Genomic DNA, 25747 nt, shown 5'->3' with positions numbered 1-25747 from the left:
GTAGATCCTGGATTTATTTTCCAGATCTGCAACCAAAAAAAGTTTTCTGGATCTTTCGTCACCCTCTGTTTATGCGAAGATAAGTTGTTTTTTTTTATAAATACTTTCACGATTCTGATTCTATATAATCCATATATTGAAAACAATTTAATTTGATATGAATACGGTTGAATATCCAGAATAAAAGCTGAAGCCGGGTAGAATATTGATCGGGGAAAATCAAAAGCAACGTAGAAGACAACTCCGACATAGCAAGTAGAAAGTTAAGTGTGACTCTCAAATATTTAATTACATAAGTTCGTATAAATAGAGTTCTTATTTATTCACTTATTTTCTCTGTTGCTTGATTTCGGATTTATATAATTTGTTCAGATTATGTTAAGCCATTAGTAATCAAACCCATCTTTTGTTAGGTGGTTGGTAAGGTTGTATATGAGAGCAATCGAATAGTTACAACATCGAGCAGAGGCAGTCGTAGTTCATGTGAAGATAAGTACATGCTTTGGCTTTTTTTATAAATAGTTTAACGCTTCTAATAACTTATATGAAGGGAATCTCTTCAAAATACATGATATTTGATATGAATACCATTGAATTATTTTTGCAGAGGTTAAGAAAGATTGAATATAGAAAGACATAAGGCGAGGAAAATACAGACCAGATACAGCAATCAGAAAGTTAAGTGTGACTATCAGCTATTTAAAAACTATAATGTTTTTATAAATGTGATTCTTCTTTATTCTTCTTTATTCTTTAAGCTAATAAAATAAGGTCATATTAATTAATTTGGTTTTCAAATAATCTCAGAATTGTACTACATTGTAGTCTTTGTCGTAAACTTATTTATCTTCTGTTTCTAATGAGATTTATTAAAATCTGTTCAGGTTAAGTTATAGAAGTTAGTAAGCTGATCGGTTCGGAAGGAAAGCTCTGCTCATACACTGAAAATATGAAACTGGAAGAGCTCAAAACAAAACAATTCCACGGTTGAAAAGGTTAGTACTCTGTAGTCCCATAGACGAATCATTAAATTGAAATAGTGAGTAGAAACGGTAGGCTGTTTAGGATAGAACTGGAAAAGTTATAATAGATTTGATATACTGCTTAGTCATGTCTGGATTGCCTGAATTGACTGAATTGATTGCATTTAGTTAAGTTATTTAGGTTGACTGAATTGCTTTAAAAATGCGGAAACCCTGTACAAACAAAATGTATATCCACTTTTAATATATATTGTTGATCAAATACATGTGAGGTTTGACAACAAAACTCTATTAGGAATATAAAATTATATACAGTCAGTTTGTGCGTAGTAGATTGAATAAAAAACTTATAGGGAGAATTTATCATGTCAAAAACACGCATGAAATCCTTTCAAAAATTCTATCTGAATTGAAAAAAAAAAATATTCACCAGTTACTACTGGTAAAAACTACACAACCTAAAGACAATACAAATGTGTCTGAAATAAAATAAAACACCAAACATATGTTTCACTCAGCAAACTAAAACAAAACTCTGGTTTACAGATTATCATAAACTTCTTTGAAAACAACATTAGTAGTCTTCTTGTGCGGCTTACCTTCTTTATCAACAATCAAAACTTTCAAACCTTTTTTAGAAGTAACTTTTGAAATAGCAACATAGAGCTGTCCATGAGAAAATACTGACCTATGAAAGAATAGTCCAACTTGAGATAGTGATTGACCTTGACTCTTGTTGATGGTTATTGCAAAAGCAACAGCTAGGGACAATTGTCTTCTACGCATTTTGAAAGGAAGTTTTTTATCTGTAGGAGTGATCAACAATCTAGGAATGTAGACATCTTCACCAACCTTGTCACCGGTTAAGATTGTAGCTCGCACCATAAAATCCATAACTTCTGTAATTTACAATCTTGTCCCATTCATTAAACCTTCGTTAGGATTAATGTTCCTAAGCAACATAACAGGACAACCAACTTTCAATCTCAGACTATGATTTGGTAGACCAGATACTTTAATAATGTTTAGGAAGTCCGAACTTAGAGCCTCATTATTGACAGAACCAGTATCGGATGGATCTATACTGTCAGATGAGATATAAATCATTTCTTCACCTGATACAAAAAAAGATTTACTAAACAGATTGAGTAATTTTATAATTTATAAACTCAAATAAGTAAATGAATATAAAGTAAATTTCTCACCATCAAGTTTAGATAACATATGATCGTTAATCATATTTACATCCTCATTTGTTGGACATAAAATTGCTCTCTGTTGGAAAAACGTAGGATCTTTCATTCCTCTCAGTGAATCAGCATCTCCATAAATCGCCAGACTTATAGTCTCTATAGGATCAGAAGGGTCCGTGATCAAAAACTCTTCTGGAATATCAATTACCTCATCCCCATCGTTAGCTTCTGACACTCTACCATCTCCAACGGCCAAAATCCACTCAGAAAAATATTTTAGATCTTTTGCCTCTTCATCTGTTAGATTGTTCGAACACAGTCTCATATTCTTAGTTAGTTTCAGCACCTTGCAATGTTCCCAGAGATATGATGAGTTCATGGAAGCCAAAACAATCTCTGTTCTGCCACCTCCTGTTATAACAGGAAGCACTTGTCGAAAATCACCACCAAACACTATAACCTTTCCACCAAAAGGCTTATTATCTGGATCTCCATTAGGTCATTTAAACTTCTGTCTAGAGATTCAAAACAATACCTGCTCATCATGGGTGCTTCATCCCATATAATTAGAGATGCTTCCTTGATCAAATTAGCTTTATCTGTTCCATGAAACAGATTGCATATTGTGAACTCATCTGGATTAATCGGTATGCCAAAACGGGAATGGGCAGTCCTGCCACCAGGTAGCAAAAGAGAAGCAATTCCGCTTGATGCAGTATTAAGAACTATATATCCCCTACACCTCAACGCAGCTGATAGTAGTTTCCAAAGAAATGTTTTCCCAGTTCCTCCAAAACCATAAACAAAATACATTCCGGGTATTTCGGGTACCAAAAATATACCCAATCACCCAAATATACCTAATATATAAAATAAATCTCGGGTATTTCGGGTACCCGATCGGGTCTCGGGTCGGGTCCGGGTCTTACCCAAGACCCGCGGGTCCAAAATAAAAAGACACATATGAATACTTATAATTTTTGGGTCGGTTCCGGGTCGGGTATTTTCGGGTCGATTCCGGGTCGGGTCCTCGGGTCCGGGTAAAATGCCCAGGCCTAGTTTCACCCATTTTAATACCAATCCTGAATCCATCTTCACCATAAACAAATAGCAGAGGATACTGAAGAGCTAAATATGATATATGAATCTCATCAATCCTTGTAAGGCGACCACTCTTATGCTGAAGAACAATATCCCTTTTATCCATTCCTAAATTAAAATCTCCAGGAATCAATGCAGCAACTTCAGATGATGTAGGCGTATTATATGTCCGACCATCTTTGTCACCTCTGCTTACAATTCGCATATGAAAAGCCTTTTTAGGATTCATACGAAATCTTTCTCTAGCTGATCGAAACTTCTTAACATATGGATTAACAGCATTTAACATCTCCATTATAGGCTGAATAATTTCCTTCTTTAGTCCGTCTACGGTAGACTGTCTCTGCGAGTTTTTGCCACCTCTGAAAAAAATAACTTATTTAATTATATAGGAGTTTTTCAGAACAAACGCATTACCACTTATTGACAGAAACAAAAACCACTACACCTCAAAGCATTAGATCTGTTCTGAACTTCATTCTCTGTGTCAACAATGTAAAGCTGTCCAAACTTGGCAGAATCCCGTTCAGGTGGAGTTAAACTTCCCATCAAATGATAATTTTCTCCATGAAGCACCAACATTTGGGGTCCTCGTCCCTTTTTAACAGATTTATCTACTTTCCCACCAAGAGAAGTGAATGAAAAAACCATATTATATGATCTGGTATTCTTCTGAAAATGTCTACTCAGCTTATCAGTTCCTTTAAGAAGATTCATAAGAACGTCAGGCGGTTTCTTTAGCAATGGCAACTGAACCTGACCTTGCATGCAACACAATGTGAATATAGGGTTTTTTCTAGACTTGGTCTTATTTATACGTTCACCTAACCACATGATAGCTCCACAATGAACGCAAGTGTAATCTGGATCACCTTCGTCAACATAATCTGATGTCATAGAAAATAGAAAATTTAATAACGCACTCAAGCTATTTTGAAATTGAAAGACAATATGATACTAACCATCCATTTTTGATGTGTCTGCTTTTGGTTTTGTCTTCACGCCAGAAAACTTTTTTTGGAATAAAGCTGCTACAAATTTGACTCGTTCAGATTGATCTTGTTTATCTGCTTCTGGTTCAGATTCACTTTCTTGTTCATCCTCTGAAATTTCAGAATCAGAACTTCCTTGACTGCTACATTCAACTTGTAGATCATCACATTCATCTAACTCTTTAAAAAAATCTGCAAAATATGTAGTATATAAACAGAGGAAAATGTAGCTTTTCAACGCAAGGCGCAGATTCATAATCTAAAGATATTAAATTAATACCTTCATTATTTGAATCAGCTTTTGAATTATCGTATGTAGACTGAGACACTTTAGAAATTGTTGCATCGAGTGGTGTTTTACTGCTGTATGTGTTCAACTTTTTTCTCTTTGGTGTGCTGACTGTTCGATAAACCCCATGGCTTTTCAATGTTGATCTTACTATATTTGAGATGACTGCATAGTAAGTTCAGTTACTATAGGTTTATAATTTGTATTTTAAAAATTTCTTATGTATCATTGCAGTCTCTTAGCAAAAGTAAAGCAAGCTATATATAACATACCTTGATGTGATACCTTCGTTTTGGTTTGATAAGGGACATAAATATTTGATCTGTCAATACAAACTATAACACAGAACATATAATTTATTAGTGTAATTTTATATAAGCAATAATGTATATATTTTCTAACATACCTCGTTTGTTTGTAGGAATCGAAACTGGTGATGGCGTTGGGAACCTTGATGAACTGTTCTTATTGGTGATTCCATTCAACAATCTTGCAAAAACAGTTTTCAAAGGACTTCTTTTCTCGGTGAAACCAACTTATGAGCATGACCTGGTATCGGAGGTTGGTATTTTCTTTTCATCCTGTCAAATGTAGATATTTAAACAAAAACAAAACTAACTCGCACAAACAATAGCTATAGATCCGGCTAAATTGAATTGATTATGAAGAAGAGTACAATCACCTTAAAGTAAGTTGTGATAGGTAAAAATTTGTTTAATGGCTGCACACAGTGAACATTGTTTTATTAATCGAGTTTTCAAAGTTTTCAAATTGTCTATGGTTATAATTTATAACTTAGGCGGGACTTTGAAATATTTTGAGAGAAGAGAATTAAATGAAGTTAAGATCTTCTAAATTTTAAATATTGTATAATATCTTGTAGATCACGTAAGTTAAGATATTCTACATATTAAATATTATATAATATCTAATATCTTTTTTTAACGTTTTAATGATTGCTCGACACTTAACTATGAATATATAATTAATAGTTAATAGTTCAATCATTTAAATATTTTAACAAATACATTAGTTTGTTATCAATGTTTAAAATGGTGATTAATTATTTTATTTTCCATGTACTACATAAAATATAAAATGCAACAATTTATAAAATATAATAAAACATATTTCTAAGCAAAAAAAAAAAAACACAGACACATTCAACTGCTTGATTATAGAACATAGAACACAAAACGATGAATACAACAGAGTAGCATAGAGGATTACATAGTGCATGAACTGAAAAAACAAATTAAAACATATTGCATGGATAAACTTACACAAAACAACCCTTCCATTTCTTATTCTTCACGAGTAACAAAGGTGAACCACTGATAAACCCTTTTGTAGTAGTAACACTCATCGCAAACCAAAGTTCTGTCATCCTCTGGATGGCACATTCTCCGTGGCCGAATGTTAACCATCTCCGCATAGTCATCATGAGTGAAACTACACGGAATTGAACTTAGGGAGTTCTTGATTCTCTCCCAGCTTTGATTGGACCTCGATGGTTTTTCCAGCCATCGAAGTTTATCCATGTACTTTCGCCCCTTCCAATAGTGACCACGAACCATCATTAACAAACCGTAAAGTAACGTACCTTCGTCATTTTTCCCAATGGAAGCTTGTCGGAAATGATATAGTCCTGCACGTTGTTCATTCGCTATGAAGTACTTAAGTATCCCCTCGATATAGTGAGCAACCGGGTTGTCATTCTCCAAACACTTTTCTTTCAACTCAGTGTTTTCGTCTAGCATTTCCTTTGGTTTGGCAGCAAAATATCTTAGGTCCAGATTTGCAAAGTAGTTGGTCGGATCGGCTTCTGAATAATCGTCAAAATCAGAGTCGATGTCGATGATGTAACCATTGTTAACTGAAGAATCAGACATAATATCTTTCTTAGAAACTCTTTGTTTGTCGAAATGGATCAAAAAGAAATTGAAGAGGTTAGAAGTGTTTCTCTCTGTTTTTTTCAGGAAGGGAATTAGAGATTAAATAGAGGAGGTCGAGATTGTTGATTTGACCAAGTTGATGGACTTGACACACTTTTTAAAAAACTGTAGAGGTCATGCATGGTTATTGATATTCCAACCCTGAAAAAAATTTGCATGGTTCTTGATTTTGAAAATTGTCAGTTTGTGTCATTGTTTTGTCTACTTTATGTCACAATATGTGACAAAAATTTGATAGTTGTGACATAAAGAACATAACAACAAAACTTAAAAAGCTGCATCTTTTTTTTTCTCACTGTTATTCTGTATGATTTGTTTCAGGTACTTGATTTCATTGACCAGAAACAGAGGTTGAGTTCATCGAAAAATAATCATACCATGGCCACTACATAGAAAAAAAGCAAGGTTAGCTACTCGAACTGAAAGAAATAGTATAGGAATATAACTCTTTTATGAATTGATAATTTATATAATTCTTTTTTAGTGAAGTTAGGAGAATTAGATATCGTTTTTAGAGCAAGAGAGTTCCTGGTATATTAGTTAGGATAAGTAGCTATATTGGTAACTAAAATAAACAAAATTATAAACATCTTTATTAAAAGAGAAAATTACTCAGAATAACTCTAATCTTTTACTTAATTACTAGTATAGCTCTATGTAATCAATATAATCTAACTTTTTGCTTTGGAGGTTTTTTATGATATAATTGTCACTTTGAAGGTTTAAAGTGTTAGTAAAAAAACTTCAAGGTTTAAAGTGCTAGTAAGTGACACTTTGAGGGTTTTTTATGCGATTTTCCCCTAAAAAAAACTTAAGCATTTTTTTTTTGTTAACCCCTCTCCTCTTCGTTGATAGAAAACAGAACATACAAACTTAGGTCTGGGAGATGTCGGATTCGTTGTCGCCGGCTGCATAATCTTCTACCTCCGATTAGAATCAACTTAGCTGGTGAGAGATTTGATTTCTCTGTAGAATATTGGTAACCTTTCTTCGACTAGGTGACATCTTGTTATCTCCGGCGTTGAACACTCCACGACGAGAACCACCGTCGCTTCGTCTATCATCCATGTCTTCTTCTCAACCGAAAATTGAATTATGGTTTGGACCTATGCACTCTCATGATCTCTGTCATCTTAGCACCATATAACTGATTTCTGGTTTGTTAATTCATTGTGGTTATTTGCTTCTCTGATTTGAGTGCATATGTGTTTAATCGTTTATTTGCTTAACATTGTTGTTTGTTTGTTTTGTTGTTGAGCTTTGACTGATCGATTGATTGTTTCCTTTTGTGTGTGAGCTTTTATGGCTTGTTCTAAGTCAACTTCACATGGTGTGTGAAGCTTGTCCATCAACTATAAACGCATCATCTTCTATCGTGGAGTCTATACCATAAAGTACATATCGATTGGTTGTACTTTCGAAAGGCTAAGTTACGAGATGATTCAAGACCTTCGAAGAAAACTTGCTTCTGAGATTTACGTCGTCGTTGGAGAGCCTCAGAGATTCACCAAAGTCGTATTGTAACCTTTGGTCTTATTAGTATAACATTTAGTCTTATTTGTTTTAGTTCCTGCACTTATTTATCTTGTAAGCATTCAGTCTGATTAGTTTTAGTTCATGTACTTATTTATCTAGTAATTGCAACGTGTAGTTTTAACAGTGTATCAAACTGTGTTTCAGCTTCAGTTTACTGTCTGATTTTTAACATACATGTGTAATATAACAAGAAATGTAAGTAGCACCAACCAGAAACAAAACAAGAAGAGTAAAGTATTCATCACGATACATATACTCAGGGCAAATTAGTACATCATGAAAACAGAGAGAAAGAGTAGAGGGACAATGAACACATAACAACGTGTTTTCTAAGTAACTTTCAAGAAACAGATACAAAAGACAAGTGAAAGGCTTATCACACGGGTACAACACATCACCTGCAATTTCAACAAAGAATTGTTCATAACCAGAAGAATCAGAAGCAGACTTAGTTTCTATAGATTTTCAGAAAGCATATAAAAAGACTACTTATAAGCTAAACTTGAATCTTGCAGATCTTACGGTTATGTTTTGGTTATGGTTTGGTTTACTTAATTTATTTCGGTTTACTTAACCAAATTTGTTGGTTATTAAGATTTTGGTTTATTTCAATTGAAATTATCGGTTAGCTAAAATAATTCAGAACTTGATGGTTAAATCTGATTTCAATAACCCTATTTTTTAGTAGAATTTAATAAATCTGTGGACAAAGAATTAATAAATCTGGTAACCAATATTAAATCTGTCACCAAAGTAAAATAAATCTATCAAATTGTAAATAAATTTGTGGTCAAAGGATAAATAAATCTATCAAATCCCTATTAAATCTGTCAATATCAGATAAATCTGTGGTCAAAAGATAATAAATCAGTCAAACCGTAAATAAATCTGTCAAAAATAGATAAATCGGTGGTCAAAGAAAAAATATATCTATTGAATTATATATAAATCTGTCAAAATTAAATAAATTTGCGGTCAAATAAACTAAATTTTATTAAATCTGTAAAAAATTAAAAAATCTGTGACCAAACATGACAAATTTATTAAAATAAATCTGTAGAAATCTAATTAAGTCTATAGAATTTAAGATAAATCTGTCACCAAAAATGAATAAATATAAATTTGTGAATACATAAAATATGGACAAATAAGTCTGTGAATAATGGCATTTTTGTAATTATTGATTTTGATAACAAAGAATTTAGGGGTAAAACAGGTATGAAAAACAAACTAGTAATTAAAACAAAATTAGAGTTATTCTAGTAATTAACCAATGAATTTGGGTTAAACTAGTTTTTTTCCCTTATTAAAAAGCCTTTTTATTGATAAAAACCAAACAAAACAACATATGGAAGTAAACCAGAAAGTAATTAAAAAAAACCAGAAAGATGTTTATTAAATCATACGAAAATTGAAAACATGTTAAAACTCCACTTCAGCATCTCTGTTTAGTCCCCACCATTCTTTTCCTGCTTGATTATCTTTGAGCATTGTTTCTTAGAAGTAGAAGAATGGTCACCAATTTCGCAGTCTCCCTTTCGCTTTGAAAGTGGAGTCGAAGACAAACTTGTGTTCTCTTCACTGTCAATGCTGATCAAAGAGACCTTCACAAAAATACAATAAACTTTAAAAGGCACGCATATATACATGATTAATAAAAGATTCAAGTAGGAAAAATATTGTAATAAATGATTGCATCTCTTAAAACCTGTCCTGAGGAACGGTCGGATGAAGCAATGGTTGTCAATGTGTCCTCAGTATTCTCATCGTCAGCAATAGATATGATTGCATCAGCAAACCATGTTTTTCCAATGTTAAATATATCTGCACCATAGTCAACATTGTCTTTGCCCACGTAGACACCAAATTTAAAAGTTTTTCCAATAAGCTCAGTAATAGCATCAGGCAAATCCTCAGGATCTTGAACCTAAAAAATTTAAACTTCGAATATATTAGCAAAGACAATATAATGTGAAGTTTATTACAATGAATTGGAAACTTTTATATACCTCCTCTAGAGAACCATCTAGAAGCACTTCAGCACTCACACCCAAAATGGGTTCCGCAATTGTATCAAGCAGCATCACCTTAGTTTCACCAGTGTCATCTTTTATGAGTAGATGAAGCTTAAACCTGACAAAATATCCAAATATATAAGTTATAATAGATATAAAACATATGCAAAATATAAAGGTTATTAAACATACTTAGGTGCAACATTGGTTACAGACTGGTGACATGAATGACAACGCCACAGATGTTTCAGAGGTACCACATCCCTTTTGGTAATGTCCGTCACCTTCTTGAAGTGACATTTAACACAACCAAAATAATACCAAGCATAGTCTGTGTCAATTGCATAGATTGTGCCCTTAACAATGCACTTTTCAGTCTACATACACAACATTAAAATTAGATAAAAATAGATGATGATAACAGGATATAGTAATAGCAGCGCAACAAAAACTTACCTCAGTCGCCATTATTATATCCAGAATTGATCTCTCAGGATAAACAGACCATTTATCAGCAGGGCATTTTCTTCCTTTAGGTATTGCAACCTCATGACCAACAGTTGCGAGAGCTTGCTCATTTTTAGGTATCCTGAATAGTAAAAAAAAAGACTAAGAGATCAGTAGACAAAGAAAAAAAGACTAAGAGATCCTGAATAGTAAAAAAAAAAACTTACACTTGAAGATAGTCTTCCACGTCAAATCCAGCCGGATTAATTTCAATAGCGGAAGAATCAAAAGCATTTGTAATTTGAACTTGTCCTGAAAAACAGAATATGAAAACGTATAAGTTAATAAAAAAACTATTTAAAATATATAACTTCATTTCTTACCCTGGTAAACATTGATTTTAGCAAATCTCAGTAAACAAAGAAAATTCTTATTCACTTGTGCTACTTTGGATGTGTATAACATCTGTTCAGCAAAGCGGCCCCAAAGACAACATGGTATCTGGTTATCCCTGAAAACAAAAAGTAAGAGTTACATATTGAACACACGATTTTAATAGTTTAGAACATATAAGAACCTTGCAAAAAATAATCAATGACTTACTCAGTATCTGTCAAAGTAAGCTGAAGCTTTTTTGTTTCTTTACCCTGCACAGGAATAACCTGGATATCTCCAATATCTATTGCTTGACCAATAACATCTACAACCATATTATAAGCATCTATATTAAAACTCTTAAAATTATATAAACTGAAGAGTATAAACACTAATAACTTACCAAACAAAAAGTTGGAGTTAAGACTTCCGCTAATGATTTCTGTGAAAGATGCTAATGATAAAAACTTATCATCATTTTCCAGGGTGGATTTGGTGACGTTAGAATTGCTCAATATCACCATTTTGTACTTATGGCTTGTAGCTCGGTACTTACCGGCTGATGCGGTTAATGAGAAATTCTCAACGAACCTCCATTGTCCAAGCTGAAGCCTCTTTACACGAGGAAAGAACACTTTCTTACAGGTACAATGAATCTTAACTCCCTACATTCACAGTTGATATAAAGATAGATATAAGTCACAGATATTAAACTTTCATAAAAATAAAGTTATATATAACAGTACCGTCTTATCAGCGAGAATGAAGTTAAGAGAATCTCCAGCAGAATAATTTGAAGGCTGTGTCCATGAATGCAGGACTTTAACCTCAACCATCCAAGATGTTTTGAAAGGTTTGACATCATTGAGAAGGGTGATCGTCGATTCTGAGGTAATCATAGCCATAGGAGGGAAAGTGTTTTTAAGTTGAGGATGTAGAAATTATAGGTTGAGCATGGTCTATTTATATAGAATGAGTAAACATTTAGGTATAATATGGCGAGGATATTTCGAGTTCTGTTTTTGCGATAGATAATATATTCTAATTACCTATTTTAAGAATAGATAGCATATATGAGTGTGAGTATATCGTGAGGATATACTCTTTACATTATTTTATGCGATTAAAACTTCATTTAGATTTGAATATATTTTTAGGAGGTGTCTAGGAAGTTAGGATATGGAATCTTAAGTTGGTTAGATAGTAAGTTTTGTAAAATGGAAGTCGGAATTCTAGGAATAATATCTCTCTTTATAAAAATGAATTAAGTTGTTAGTGTAATCTTGTTTGCACTGCAAGAATGTAATAGAGTATTTAAGTAAGTATCATCATTTTCCAGGGTGGATTTGGTGACGTTAGAATTGCTTAATATCGCCATTTTGTACTTATGGCTTGTAGCTCGGTACTTACCGGCTGATGCGGTTAATGAGAAATTCTCAACGAACCTCCATTGTCCAAGCTGAAGCCTCTTTACACGAGGAAAGAACACTTTCTTACAGGTACAATGAATCTTAACTCCCTACATCCACAGTTGATATAAAGATAGATATAAGTCACAGATATTAAACTTTCATAAAAATAAAGTTATATATAACAGTACCGTCTTATCAGCGAGAATGAAGTTAAGAGAGTCTCCAGCAGAATAATTTGAAGGATGTGTCCATGAATGCAGGACTTTAACCTCAACCATCCAAGATGTTTTGAAAAGTTTGACAACATTGAGAAGGGTGATCGTCGATTCTGAGGTAATCATACCCATAGGAGGGAAAGTGTTTTTAAGTTGAGGATGTAGAAATTATAGGTTGAGCATGGTCTATTTATATAGGATGAGTAAACATTTAGGTATAATATGGCGAGGATATTTCGAGTTCTGTTTTTGCGATAGATAATATATTCTAATTACCTATTTTAAGAATAGATAGCATATATGAGTGTGATTATATCGTGAGGATATACTCTTTACATTATTTTATGCGATTAAAAACATCATTTAGATTTGAATATATTTTTAGGAGGTGTCTAGGAAGTTAGGATATGGAATCTTAAGTTGGTTAGATAGTAAGTTTTGTAAAATGGAAGTCGGAATTCTAGGAATAATATCTCTCTTTATAAAAATGAATTAAGTTGTTAGTGTAATCTTGTTTGCACTGCAAGAATGTAATAGAGTATTTAAGTAAGTTCGGAATTATAGGAAAAAGGAATTAAGTTGTTAGAGGTGATCTTGTTTGCAAGGCAAGTTAGTTAAGATTTTATTTATATATTGTTAATGAGGTCAGAATATTCTTTTATACTTGATTTGAATCGGGTTAATAAACATGTGTTATCAATTAACCGACCGAAGCTAATAGACTACTTTTTGCATTTTATAAAGAACTATAAATTGAAGTGTATGAGTAATGCTGAACAAAAAATGAAATTAGATTTCTATATGTGAACAGGTTGTGATCTGAGAATAAGATTTAACGACCATGTAGTGTTCCATAATAGTGAATCAGTGTTTTTTTATTACTCTTGTTAAATTACATGGTCTCCTATGTGCAGATTGGAATATAACTAAGAAGATCGATCATATGTGCAGATTGCATTAGTGTAGATTTCATTAGTGCTGGTATGTAGCCCAATCGTAGTTTGTGTATGTTCTCTATTATTCACATGTAAAATTTATAACACACTGGTTATGATTAAAATTTATAACACACCGGTTATGATAAATCGTGGTTAGTGTATGTTCGTTTATAAGGATCTGGTTTAATTTAAAACAGATCCGGTTCATCCGAGATGCAATGGGAAAGACTAAATAAATGTATGTTATAAGATCTGTACATATATCCTTGTAGCCAAACACACTTAAATAGCCAAACAGTTACTATTCTAGAGCAAGTCCAAAATTTAAGTGACAACATTTATAAGTAGATATATTTTAGGACTCTGTTTTAATAGATTAGATGGCTCCATGGTCTACATAATGCTCTAAAACATACCTAGACTTGAATAGACCTCAAGACTTGAAACATAAAATAAAGATTCTATAAAAAATTTATACCAAGAAGAAAAATAGTAAAAACCATGGTATAGCATAATTCATAAGAGTATCTCATCAAACAGAAGTAACGTTCACCACATACTGTTCGCACCTGTTGAATATGGTGTTGAAATCATTTTAGGTTGAAGCCAAAAAAAAAACCCTTTAGGTTTATAATATTGACAAAATAACATTAAAAATGCTAGATCAGTAGATTGAATACATGATATATTAAGATCGGAATTCACCAAATCTTATTAATCACAAGATGTTAAAGTTGACTAGCTTAAAGGTGGACTGAGGATCGCCACAAAAGACTGGAACTTTATTTCATGAGATTAGAATCAAGTCTCTGTGAATTCACATACATACTAGATCCACAGTTGTATCTAAAATTAATATTTTTTTTTGAGTGCGCTTTAGAAAATAAATAAATAAAAACTAGAAATACCGAGAAATGAACCAAAAAAATATCTAAAATAAATCCACCTAAAGACTCATTTGAACAAGACACAAAAGTAAAAATTTTGTAAGATAAAAGCTATATGTTTTTACTATAAATTTATTTGTTTACAATGTGGACGCTTGATCTATTTTATCTCTTATAAATGTATACTAGATTCTAACCCGCACACCCGTGCGGGTATGTTTCAAAATAGTTGTTCAATTTTTTTTCATATATGATTGATTGTTTATATTTTTTCCACTTACCAAAATTTAATAAATGTTTAATATAATTCTATAGATTATATGAATCTTTTTTATTAATTTTTTTTAATTGTAACTTTTATTTGTTTAATTGTAACATTTATTATGATAATAATTATTTTTTATGTGGAACATACATTTTTAGTTCTTAATGGATTATATAAATATTTATTAGATGATATTTTTTATAAAATTATACACATTTAATATATATTTTTATTAAAAATAAGTAATTTGCGCAATATTTTATATTTTAATTATATTAGATAAAATAGGTAAGTTTCTTTATTATTTTTAATTATATATACATTTTGGGGCTTTATTTTAATCTATTGTGCTGAATCTACCTAATCACACAAGTAATCTAAATGGATAATTATGATATAATAACAACAAAAACGTGGGCTAACATAATTAATAAATAATATTTAAGTTCAATTTGATAAACAAACATCTTTTTACCAGGAAAATGATTAGTTCCGTATAAATAAGTACGTAAAATATTGGTTTTAAATGTAGTTGGCATTGATGATTAAATATTTCTCATTTATTTGATAGTATTGAGAGAAAGAATATTCCATATATTAGGCAAGTGCAGATTTTTTTTATTTCAAAAATACTTATATTGTATTAATTTATGTATTTACTTAAATATAGGAATTATTATTGTTAAGAGATCAGTGGCATAAACTTGTAATATTAAATTTGAAGTAAGGTTAATTTTGAGACTGATTGTAGTTTTAATTGTTTTACATGGTATTGGTTGTTCATATGTTTTTTAGATGCTCGAGTAAGCAAAATGAGATGTTATATAAACCATTTATTATTTGATAACATTTTAAAAAATTTAATATATTTTCTAGTGTATTATTTATAAAACATACTATTTAATATGTTTGTATATATCAGACACTTGTATGATGTATAAAATCTGATAATGTATGATATATAAGCCGAAAAATAACAGTGGTGGATAATTTTGTAGTTATATATACATATATGTTAACTAAAAATAGTTTAATTATCTATTTCCAACTGCCTAAAATTTACGCAGTTTACTAAATAAATAATAATAGGTGTATGAAGTATGAATCGATAAATAAAAATAAGATATAACTATAAATGATCAGTACATACTACATATGCTAAGATTTAATTTTAAAAATGTAACATTTATGCCAAGTGGAAAAGATGGCTAAAATTTAAACACGTTTCAAATGATATCAAAACAATAATCAATAATGTATTTATGTTTTAGCTTTCAAAAAAAATGTATTTATGTTTTGGTTCAGTTACAGTATTTGCTTGACCAATTGGAGAAATAAAATCCAAAGAATATTAAATGCCTAAATGTTTGCCACCATTAATTGCTTTTTAAAAACGATAATTCATTTTAGGAAATGGAAGATTGACGTTAGCACAATATTAGGAAATCTGGTGTAACAAATACAATTTTTAAGAAAACTAATATTTGTTACTTATTTTGTAAGTTGATTTATTAAAGTTAATTATGGTTAAAATGAAAAATGAGAATGGCATTAGGATGTAATTAAAATGTTATTTCAAAGGTTAATTCATAATTGTACTTCAGGTTTAATAGATTAGATTTATAACAAATTTTATATTAAAATAAATTATGTAAAGCTTAATTTTGATGAATTTAGTATTAAATCAAATTATAGTTTCTTGCTGTCAATTTTGAATTTAGTATTTAAATTCAATGAGAATTATTTACTTTCTCCAAATGATAAGGATTGGATTCTGGCAATAAATCATGTATTGAAGACAAATGAATAACTGGATTAGATATTACATCAATACACCTTTTTAGAAAAAAAATATAGTGAAAATAGATAAATTTAATATTTTATTATTGAGGCAGATATCTTTGTGTTTAAGAAAATCATATAATAGTTTCGTGCTATCAATTTTGACTTTAGTATTTGACATTCAATGAGAACTAATTACTTTTTCCAAATTGATAAGGATGGGATTCTGGCAATAAATCATGTATTGAAGACAAATGAATAACTGGTTTTGATATTACATCAATACACCTTCTTAGAAAATAAATATAGCGAAAAAAAAAATTAGTATTTTCATTATTGAGGCAGATATCTTTGTGCTTAAGAAAATCATACTCTTAATTGGTTACCATTTAATAAATGTTTTTGTATTGCTTTCCTTCTATAAATGATAGAAAACAGGAAGAAGAGCTAAAAAGTATATGTTTCCTTATTGCAAATCTTGAACTGGCAATTAAAAAAATTACAGATAAAACAATTTGATTGGTCCTTTTGTTACATGTATCCACTTTTAATATGTAGACAGATTTTATATATATATTATACAGGGTAGATGTATCTTTATAGACTCGAATTAGTATATAAGTTGAGAAAAAATGGAGTCACCAGAGAAAAAGACGCTTGCAATTTTAACTGAAGATCCAAAAAGAGCGAGATTTTCATCATCAGGCATGTCTTTGAAAGGGGTGTTTGCCGCAGTCTCCTACATGGCATCCGCTGGTATGTCATAATTATATTTTTAATACTACTAGACCCGAATTCAAACTCAGATACTACGATACGTTTAAGTACCACTTGGATTCAGATTCATATAATAAGATAAAGAGAATATGTATACATCTCGCATATTTGTTATTCGTATCCTATTTAGCATACACAAGTCTTAATTTTTCAAAGACTTTTCAAATGTTTTCCAGCTAATAAGCTCTAAATTCAATTGCATGCAGTTCTTCTTGTAATTTTCAATAAAGCAGCACTTTCTTCATATAGTTTTCCAAGTGCAAATGTCATAACTTTGCTTCAGGTAATTCAACCCCTCTAACTTTTATTTTATTTTTTTGTTAAAATGTCTAAATGCTCAGTTTCGTAAAACTCTAACAACAAACGATTAAAAATTTTCTTCCATCTTTTTGTACTGCAGATGCTTTCTTCTTGTTTTATTTTGTATGTGATGAAATACTTTAAGATCATATCTTTCCGTACTGATAAGTCTAAGAGCGAGCACGACAGTTTGTTGACTCTTGTTTCTCCGAGACGCTTGGTTCAGACTATCCCTCTTGCATTCACGTATCTACTTTATATGGTATGCGTAGATTTTTCGTGCACTCTTTGATCATGAAATTATCATAAAAATTCATTTCACAGTACTGGTTTTATAACAGCTAATTACGATGGAATCTGTACGCAATATCAATGTACCAATGTACACTACTCTTCGACGCACAACTATACTTTTTACAATGATCATGGAATATTTTCTTTCTGGTCAAAAGCATTCTGCTTCAGTCATCTCCAGGTACTATAATTATACAATCGAAATAGAAATGCTATTACACCATTTAGTTAAAAGTATATATATTCTCCTGTTTCGTATATATAGGAGATACTTTAAATTGATATAATACACTATACACTATAAACTATAAGCAGTCTTCATAACAATCTCTACTGTATATACATATATAGCGCATAAATAATAATTTTAAATGTAATATTTTTTATTTTTAAAATAAATTTTTAATTCACATTTGGACATTATTATGTTATATTTTAGCTTCAATGGTTTAAAAAAAATCACAAACGTATTTTTTACTCTTATTTTTTTTTTATTGGTTTAACTTTTCAGTTTGATTTTATTTAAATTTTAAGAAAGTTAAATTCGTTTGAAAAAAAAATTAAATGTATTATACTTAATGATTATTTTTAAATATTTCTCTTCTCATCTAGTTATATATATATATATAATATATATATATATATATATTTAATATATTTTTAAAAATATATAATTTTTTATAAATTTTGGATTATTACATTTTATTTGAAATATGTTACAATGGAAAATCAATTTTTACCTAAGCTAATGAAGAGATAAATTGAAATATAATTTTAATCATGTAACAATCAAAAAAGATTTGATTAGTGTTGCTTTAGTTTTGTATTTACTGATGCACACTTAAAATTACTTTTTTGGTAACATAGATATGTTTATACAAATATGATATAAGTTGATGTAAAAATTATATTATTAGTTATATTTAGCTTATTTTTATTAATGTGATATATACATATATATATACACACACACACACATATATATATATATATATATATATGTATATATATATATATATTAATTAAATAGTGATATATGTATTATTTATATATTTTAATTGTATTTCCAAAAATAAATATTTATATAGAAAATTTACATTAATTATGAAAGTTAATAGTTATTATCTTATTTAAAAAGCTTACAAAAATATATATTTTTTTATAAGGAAAATTGTACATGTCACAATTAGATTAGTGTCATGTCATTTTTTCAAAGATATATGTATAAATCACTTCAAAAATAATGTGTAAAAGATATTCACTCGACTGTGCTATTTTCTAACGATCACACGCACGCACACACACATATATCTCAAAACAGTAACTAAAATGAAAATAATCAATACATTTTTATTTAAATATAGAATTTTTAAATAAGAATGTATTTAAATAAGAATGTATAAAATTTTATCTTGACATTTTACCAAAAAAAGAAAAATAGAATTTTTGACACAAATATATATTTGAGTTATATCATATTTGAACTTCTAGTTGTACATGTACGTTACTCAATGTAAATATCTAGTATTCTAGAAAGTTAGATAACTCGTGAAACATATCTTTATACTCCCTCTGTCCTTTTTAAGTGGCGTTTTAGAAAAAAAGTTTTGTCCAATTTTAAGTGATGTTTTCAAGTTTCTAGGTTAAAATTAAATGTATTTTAATATTTTAATTATTTATATTCTTTAGTATGATTGTTTATTGGTTGAAATTACTTTAATCATTGTTGTTTTTAGACAAACGAGAAAGATAAAGTAAAAATTTATAGTTTATTAATCAACGTACAAAAACCTTAAAATCCATTTATTTTAGGACGGAGGGAGTATATTAAAAGAATGGATTTGAGATTCTTTTTACCACTAGCAGTCAATGCCCGTCCTCAGATTTTCGGGTCTCTAACCAAAATAAATAATTTTATTTTATATAATTTTAAAAATTTATTGACTAAGTTTTTTATTATTGACTAAGTTTGTTTAACAAATAGTTTAAATTATTTATTTTCTTTAAAGAAAATCAAAGTTATTAATTTTAATAACATACTAATATATCATTTTAATTTTAATATCATATTTATTTATTAATCTCTTTATGAACTGTTTTTATTTTTATTTAAAAAATAATTATTGTAGATTTAACACTAATAATATTCGAGTATAGGTATTTAAACAAAATATAATTTCTTGGACAAAAGAAAATATTTTTTAAAAATAGAGACCCCACAAAAGTGGAGGCCATATTCAAATGTTTCAAAGAGACGTAAAGGAATATAACTCGCTAAATAGAATATAATGATACTGTTATTCCTACCAGTGTAGGAATAATTCTATTAGGTGCTATTATCGCTGGAATCCGAGACTTATCATTTGATGCTTATGGGTATGGATTGGTGTTCACAGCAAATATATGTACAGCGACTTATCTAGCGTTGATTGCACGTACCGGTAATATGCCTCCGTTTTACTATGTTCATTAAAGTCATTTCAATTGCTTAATTTATTAGTTTTTGTTGTTTTTATAGGAAAATCTAGTGGCCTTAGCACCTTTGGCTAATGTGGTGTAATGGTTAGAAAATTTACTTTCGAACTAATACTATCAAACTATTTTCTTTTTAAAATTTTAATCAAACTAAAACTCTCTTTTCAAATATTTGTAACGAACAGGAATAATTTGCATTCCTTTTTTGTTGTTCTGGACAACTATAAAGGGTGAACTTAAAGCCATGTTATCCTTTCCTCATCTCTATTCCCTCGACTTTCAGGTACTTTTCTATTATTTTTATCGTTTTTATACGGAAGCTTTTGTTAGACAATTCGCTTGTAATATAATTTCAATCAATATTCTAGCAAATATACTTGCAAATCAATGATTTAACCATTCCGTTGTATGGCATAAGTTGTTTACTCAACTTGTTACAGAAAGTTTCATATATATAATAAAGTTTAAAAAATATTTCGTATATAACACATCAAAATTAAATTCATAACTACGGATGTCGTGAATAAGGTAATTTAATCGTAGATATGTACAATGTATATATATACATCATACAGATATTTACTAGAATATGTTCAATATATTATATCAGGATAGAGTTTCCTTGGAGAATAAAAATGATATTATTAACTGAACTTAATCGTTTATTTATTTTTATTATTTTTTAATCAAGAACTTAAATCGTTTATAAAACTTAGAATGGTAAGAATATATTATATGATTTATTTAACAAGTTTTGAATATTTTGCAGGTGGTGATATGTTTCTCATGTTTGTTGGCTTTCTTGATAAATTACTTTGTATTCCTCAATACAACAGTTAATTCAGCACTAACACATTCAATATGTGGTAATATGAAGGTATATTCAAGCTTGTACATTTTATGTTTCACAATATTACGAGACACTTGAAAATTATGTCCAATTTCGTTAAACATAATTTTCTCAGTTTAAACAGAGCTAGAACTGTGACGAAATATTCAAATACCCTTGATGTTTACTAATAATGGTATATAATATGGATGGCAGGATCTGTTTACTATATTACTAGGTTGGCTTATATTTGTTGGACTCCCCTTTGATTGGGTAAGTTTGCATTCCGTTGTTCTTACAACCAATGATATCAACTTAATTTCTTTTTTCTTTTTGTGGTTCCTTCTGTTCTAATAAGTTTTTCATGGAAAATGATTTGCAATGATTTTATTACAAATGTTATCCAATTGGACTGATTGGTAATTTTGGATGTAATACAGATTAACGTGATGGGTCAATCTCTGGGTTTTGCTGGATCTATGCTTTATGCATTTTTAAAATATAAAGGCATGTAAAGTTACAAATTTTTAAAACCAAATAAAATGTTAAATCAGAAGCTATTTTTTCTTTGTCAACAATCAGAAGCTATTATGTAAGAAACCTAAGCCTGTGTTTGACTGGATAATTTTACTAAAACTTTTATATATATATATATATATATATATATATATATGTATGTAATATTTAGTGAATGAAATTTAAAAAATTATGTTGTTATAAGAGCATGTGCAATGATAATCTTTAAGTAGTCCTTAACAAAAAATATATTATAAAATTATATGGGACCTACGAAATTTAGGTTTTTGTGCAAGAAAATCTTTTAGTTAAAGATTCAAATCGCTGAGTCTGTTAACTATTTGCGGGCCCCACTGATACGTGGCGGACCGCGATTGGTTAATTTTTTTTTTAAATCCGAGAAAATGAAAAAAATCAATTTTTAAAAGATTTAGATGAAATTCACGATTGTGGGTGCTCTATAATAACCATGTGAAAATTGACAGACTCATGAGGCCATCAATCAATGTTTAAAGGGTGTGGTCCCACAAATATCCCGCTGATCCATAAAAATGATTTAAAAGAGTTGTGTGTGTGTGTAACATCCCATCTGCAAACTCTAGAATGTGTACTCTCCTTAATCGAATTTTGTTTTCTAAACAAAAAAAAAAGAATTTTGTTTTTCAAGAGAAAATTCTAAGCGCGTGACAACGGTTTGAGTATAATGAGAATCAAAATTGAAAAACAGATGGGATGTTACACACAAAATTCTTTTTTTTGAGATTTGAAATTAAAGAGAAAAAGACACTTAAACACAAACGACATAACGACAATCATGGAAGACATATATGATATTCTAAGCGCGTGACAACGGTTTGAGTATAATGCACTGGTTTCAACTCGAAAAGAGAGATCTGGGAAGCAGCTATCATCCTTGAAGGAGTGTTATGATATTTCAATAGAGAGCACCGATGAATCTGTGAAAACCATTAAGCCGGCAATGAATATTTATAGGCTCGAAATGGTGAAGAAGCCGAAGAGAACGAATGTGGTAAAGTAATGAGACGTAATGGGGATCGACTTAACTCAGTTTGAATGCAAGGATTAATGTTTTCATCTTTAAGTGCGGTGAAGCTGTTACTATGGTCTACGGTACAACAAAGAGAATGAGATTAGGGTTTTCTCAATGTCGGCGGAGAAGACAATGAATGAAATTTACAATGGGAATCTAATTTTGGGCCACACATACTAATAACCAATTTTTACAATTCATATTACCAGCAACAAAGCCCAACGTTGAGGATTCTAAATAACAAAAGCAAAACTTAAATCGTAAGAGAATAGTCTGACGTGTCAAGGTAAGAATCATAGGTAAGTGATGTGGCAACACCATGTGATAGAAATGCTCTCCTTTATATTTATAGATGTTTTCGTACCATTTCATCTATATTATTAAAACAGAAGGCTCTTTTTGAGGTGCCTTTCTATTTTCAATATATTTACAGATCTTTGCCACTGAAATATTTAAACCTATGCTTTTTAATTAATGATATATTCCACGATTTACCTTTTAATTCAACTGCTAATTATTTTTTAATTTCTTTTCCTTTTTCACGATCTATATTCTGGACTAACGTTAGTTAAGACTTGAAATATAATGTTTGATGCAGAATTCAATGCCAAGCTAGGAGATTTAGGCAGAAGTCTATGAACATAGTTCTATAACCAGGGAAGCTACGATACCAGCTGGGAAAATGGGAGATCTTGCTCCTTAATATGTTTATTATGGTGTTCCATCACATAAATGTTTACAGCTTAAGTCTAGTGGTACTAGAGGTAGCTACAGGGAAAAGGCATGTCGATGATGCTGGTACGGTGCTTGTTGATTGGCAATGAATTTGCCCCCACAGAGCTTTGAGTTTCACGGTGGTTCATGGCACCAGATATTTTGGTTCCCTCAAAGTTAAGGGCTCTTCATGGACTTTGTTTAATCGGTTTAGAATGGGGCAAGACAGATTGGGAACCCACATGACCAAATTTGATTTCGATTTGAATCTGGTGATTTAAGTAAGGTTAGATGCGATTTCGAAAATTATTTATAATTATGGCTATCGAATGGTAAAAGGATGAAATCATAGATCGAAAGATAATTTCTTTTGAGATTTATAAAAGTATTGACTGTTGGTTTGATCTTTATGAGATGAGGTTTGTATGGTGGATTGTGGTGGTTTTACAAATGAGAAGCTCAAGGTTGCCAAAGAACATTAGAACAGATACGATGTAGTGTACTAATCTCTATCTGTTTAGTATTGAGGCTGGAATGATGTGGTGTTGATAGAATGTTTTTAAACCTAGACAGTATTCTCTCTTGCATAATGAACACTTTCTTCGATTCTCCTATGTTATATCACAAACTACTTCATATAGTGATGGAGCAACATTTAAATGTGATCATACTGCTCAAAGACAAGTGATTGGTGTGATGGACTCTGGTGAAACTCGTGTGCTCCCCAAGTATACTGGCACTTTCTGGTCTTTGTTGGACTCGAAATGGTCACTTAAGATTTTTATCAATGTTTATAATCCACCGTTTGAGCTTTTGGAACTGGAGTGGTATGTTCTGCTGTTTGACTTCAAAGATTCTTTTCGTTTTGACTATATAATGCATTTCAATGATGAAATGCTTTTGATTGGTTTTACAGGTGAAAATCTTTTCTGTGAGAAAGCTGGATTATGAACCAAAAACGCTGTGCAAACCATAGAAGTGATGAGGATTTATGACCCTTACCGAATTCTCTAAGCAGCATCCATATGGAAAAGCTGTGGGATTGTTGGAATTGAAATTTGTTTCCATTGAGGCAAGTGTATAACCTTTGATAACTCGGAATATAACTTTTTTTCTTGTGCTTTTGCCATGATCTTTGACTCTATTGTTCGGTATGCAGGCTGAGGAGAATTGGTTGGTGTTGTCTGGGATGGTATATGCTTTCATAATCAATGCTCTTGTGAAGAAAGAAGGATCTAATGGGTTTGATGCGACAACCAAACTGACGCAACAGGAAAGCCTTAAAAGTACTGGACCGAAAGAGAAAAGAAAAGAGACGGTAGAAAATTAAGTGAAGGGAAACACCACAAATGAGCAAACTGTAGCTGCTATCATAGTACACCCTAACAATAATTTTTTAAAAAGGTACCTTAGTATATCATTTTCCTATGTTTAATCAAAAAAATATTTCACATGTTTGTTTAGTAATTGTATTTAACTAGAAATTTCAATCTATAGTAAATAATATTAAAATCTAATATCTTTAAGAAATACTAGAATTTCATCTGCACTCCCATACGGGTGTTTGATTTAATCTGTGTTTAACGTAAACTCATAAACCTTTAGTTTTATAAAAAATACATGTATATTTTTTATGTTTGTAATTTTGCATATAGAATAAAATATATTATTTTATAATATAGATTTTACATTTGTTTTAAATTTAAATATTTTTTAGTAAACAGTATTTTGTTTTTCATCTAATATCTTTAACAAAACATATTTTATTATTTGTTTACAGGATATTCTCATACACTAACAATGTTTTTGAATAATCGAGTCGTTAACTGAATTGTAACAAATTAAGTATTTAACTCATTTATCGTACATGATTTTTAGCGAATTTTTGATGTGTTATAAAAATAAAAATATTTTAAGTAAAAGTAGACCTTTTTCATCTAATATCTTTAACAAAATAGATTTTTTCTTCGTTTACAAAATATTATTACACTAACAATACTTGTGAATTATCGACTTAATTGAATTGTAACAAATTTAAATATTTAACTCATTTCAGTTATCATACATGATTTCTTGATGATTTTAGATGTTTTTTTAAAATAAAAATATTTTAAGTAACAATAGACAATTTTCATCTAATATCTTTAACAAAATAGATTTTTTCTTCCTTTACAAAATATTCTTATACTAACAGTATTTTTGAATAATCTAACTAACTAAATTGTAACAAGTTTAAGTATTTAACTCATTTCAGTTATCATACACAATTTTATCTTTAATTTTAAATAATATTTTTCAAATTATGTGATGATATGCCTATAAATAACTTGTGCTTTTATTTTGAAAATATTTTTTACTTCAAAAACTAATAGCCAAATACAACAAAATGTAGAACTTAGTTTTGAA

The 25747-nt window shown here is 30.1% G+C and overlaps 3 protein-coding genes and 1 long non-coding RNA gene across 4 annotated transcripts; 2 read left to right on the top strand and 2 right to left on the bottom strand.

The window, feature by feature from the left end:
- Positions 1 to 1889: 1889 nt before the first annotated feature.
- On the bottom strand, positions 1890 to 2989 carry LOC108838684 (uncharacterized). The gene is given in 3 exon segments (XM_018611570.2): positions 1890 to 2098; positions 2189 to 2668; positions 2671 to 2989. Coding segments are annotated over 3 exon segments (1008 nt in total).
- Positions 2990 to 7338: 4349 nt separating this feature from the next.
- Positions 7339 to 8198, top strand: LOC130497100 (uncharacterized). The gene is made up of 2 exons (XR_008936128.1): positions 7339 to 7611; positions 7811 to 8198. It is a non-coding gene; the product is annotated as an uncharacterized LOC130497100 (long non-coding RNA).
- A 1299-nt stretch (positions 8199 to 9497) lies between these two features.
- On the bottom strand, positions 9498 to 12645 carry LOC108835897 (uncharacterized). The gene is made up of 12 exons (XM_018609116.2): positions 12487 to 12645; positions 12297 to 12405; positions 11633 to 11772; positions 11290 to 11551; positions 11115 to 11211; positions 10895 to 11022; positions 10739 to 10823; positions 10521 to 10653; positions 10386 to 10441; positions 10059 to 10182; positions 9758 to 9976; positions 9498 to 9653 (listed from the first exon to the last, which is right to left on the bottom strand). Exons 1-12 carry the CDS (start codon positions 12643 to 12645, stop codon positions 9498 to 9500), a joined length of 1668 nt encoding a protein of 555 aa, XP_018464618.2.
- Positions 12646 to 17012: 4367 nt separating this feature from the next.
- Positions 17013 to 21575, top strand: LOC108808453 (UDP-N-acetylglucosamine transporter UGNT1). Its single transcript, XM_056988587.1, is given in 11 exon segments — positions 17013 to 17141; positions 17369 to 17445; positions 17563 to 17724; positions 17804 to 17937; positions 20067 to 20197; positions 20275 to 20301; positions 20304 to 20318; positions 20417 to 20514; positions 21001 to 21108; positions 21277 to 21333; positions 21501 to 21575. Coding segments are annotated over 11 exon segments (1008 nt in total). The 5' UTR covers positions 17013 to 17017.
- Positions 21576 to 25747: the final 4172 nt, after the last annotated feature.

Source organism: Raphanus sativus, chromosome 6, assembly GCF_000801105.2.
Source record: "Raphanus sativus cultivar WK10039 chromosome 6, ASM80110v3, whole genome shotgun sequence".
Taxonomy (NCBI): domain Eukaryota; kingdom Viridiplantae; phylum Streptophyta; class Magnoliopsida; order Brassicales; family Brassicaceae; genus Raphanus; species Raphanus sativus.
This window is presented reverse-complemented; position numbering and strand designations above follow the sequence as displayed.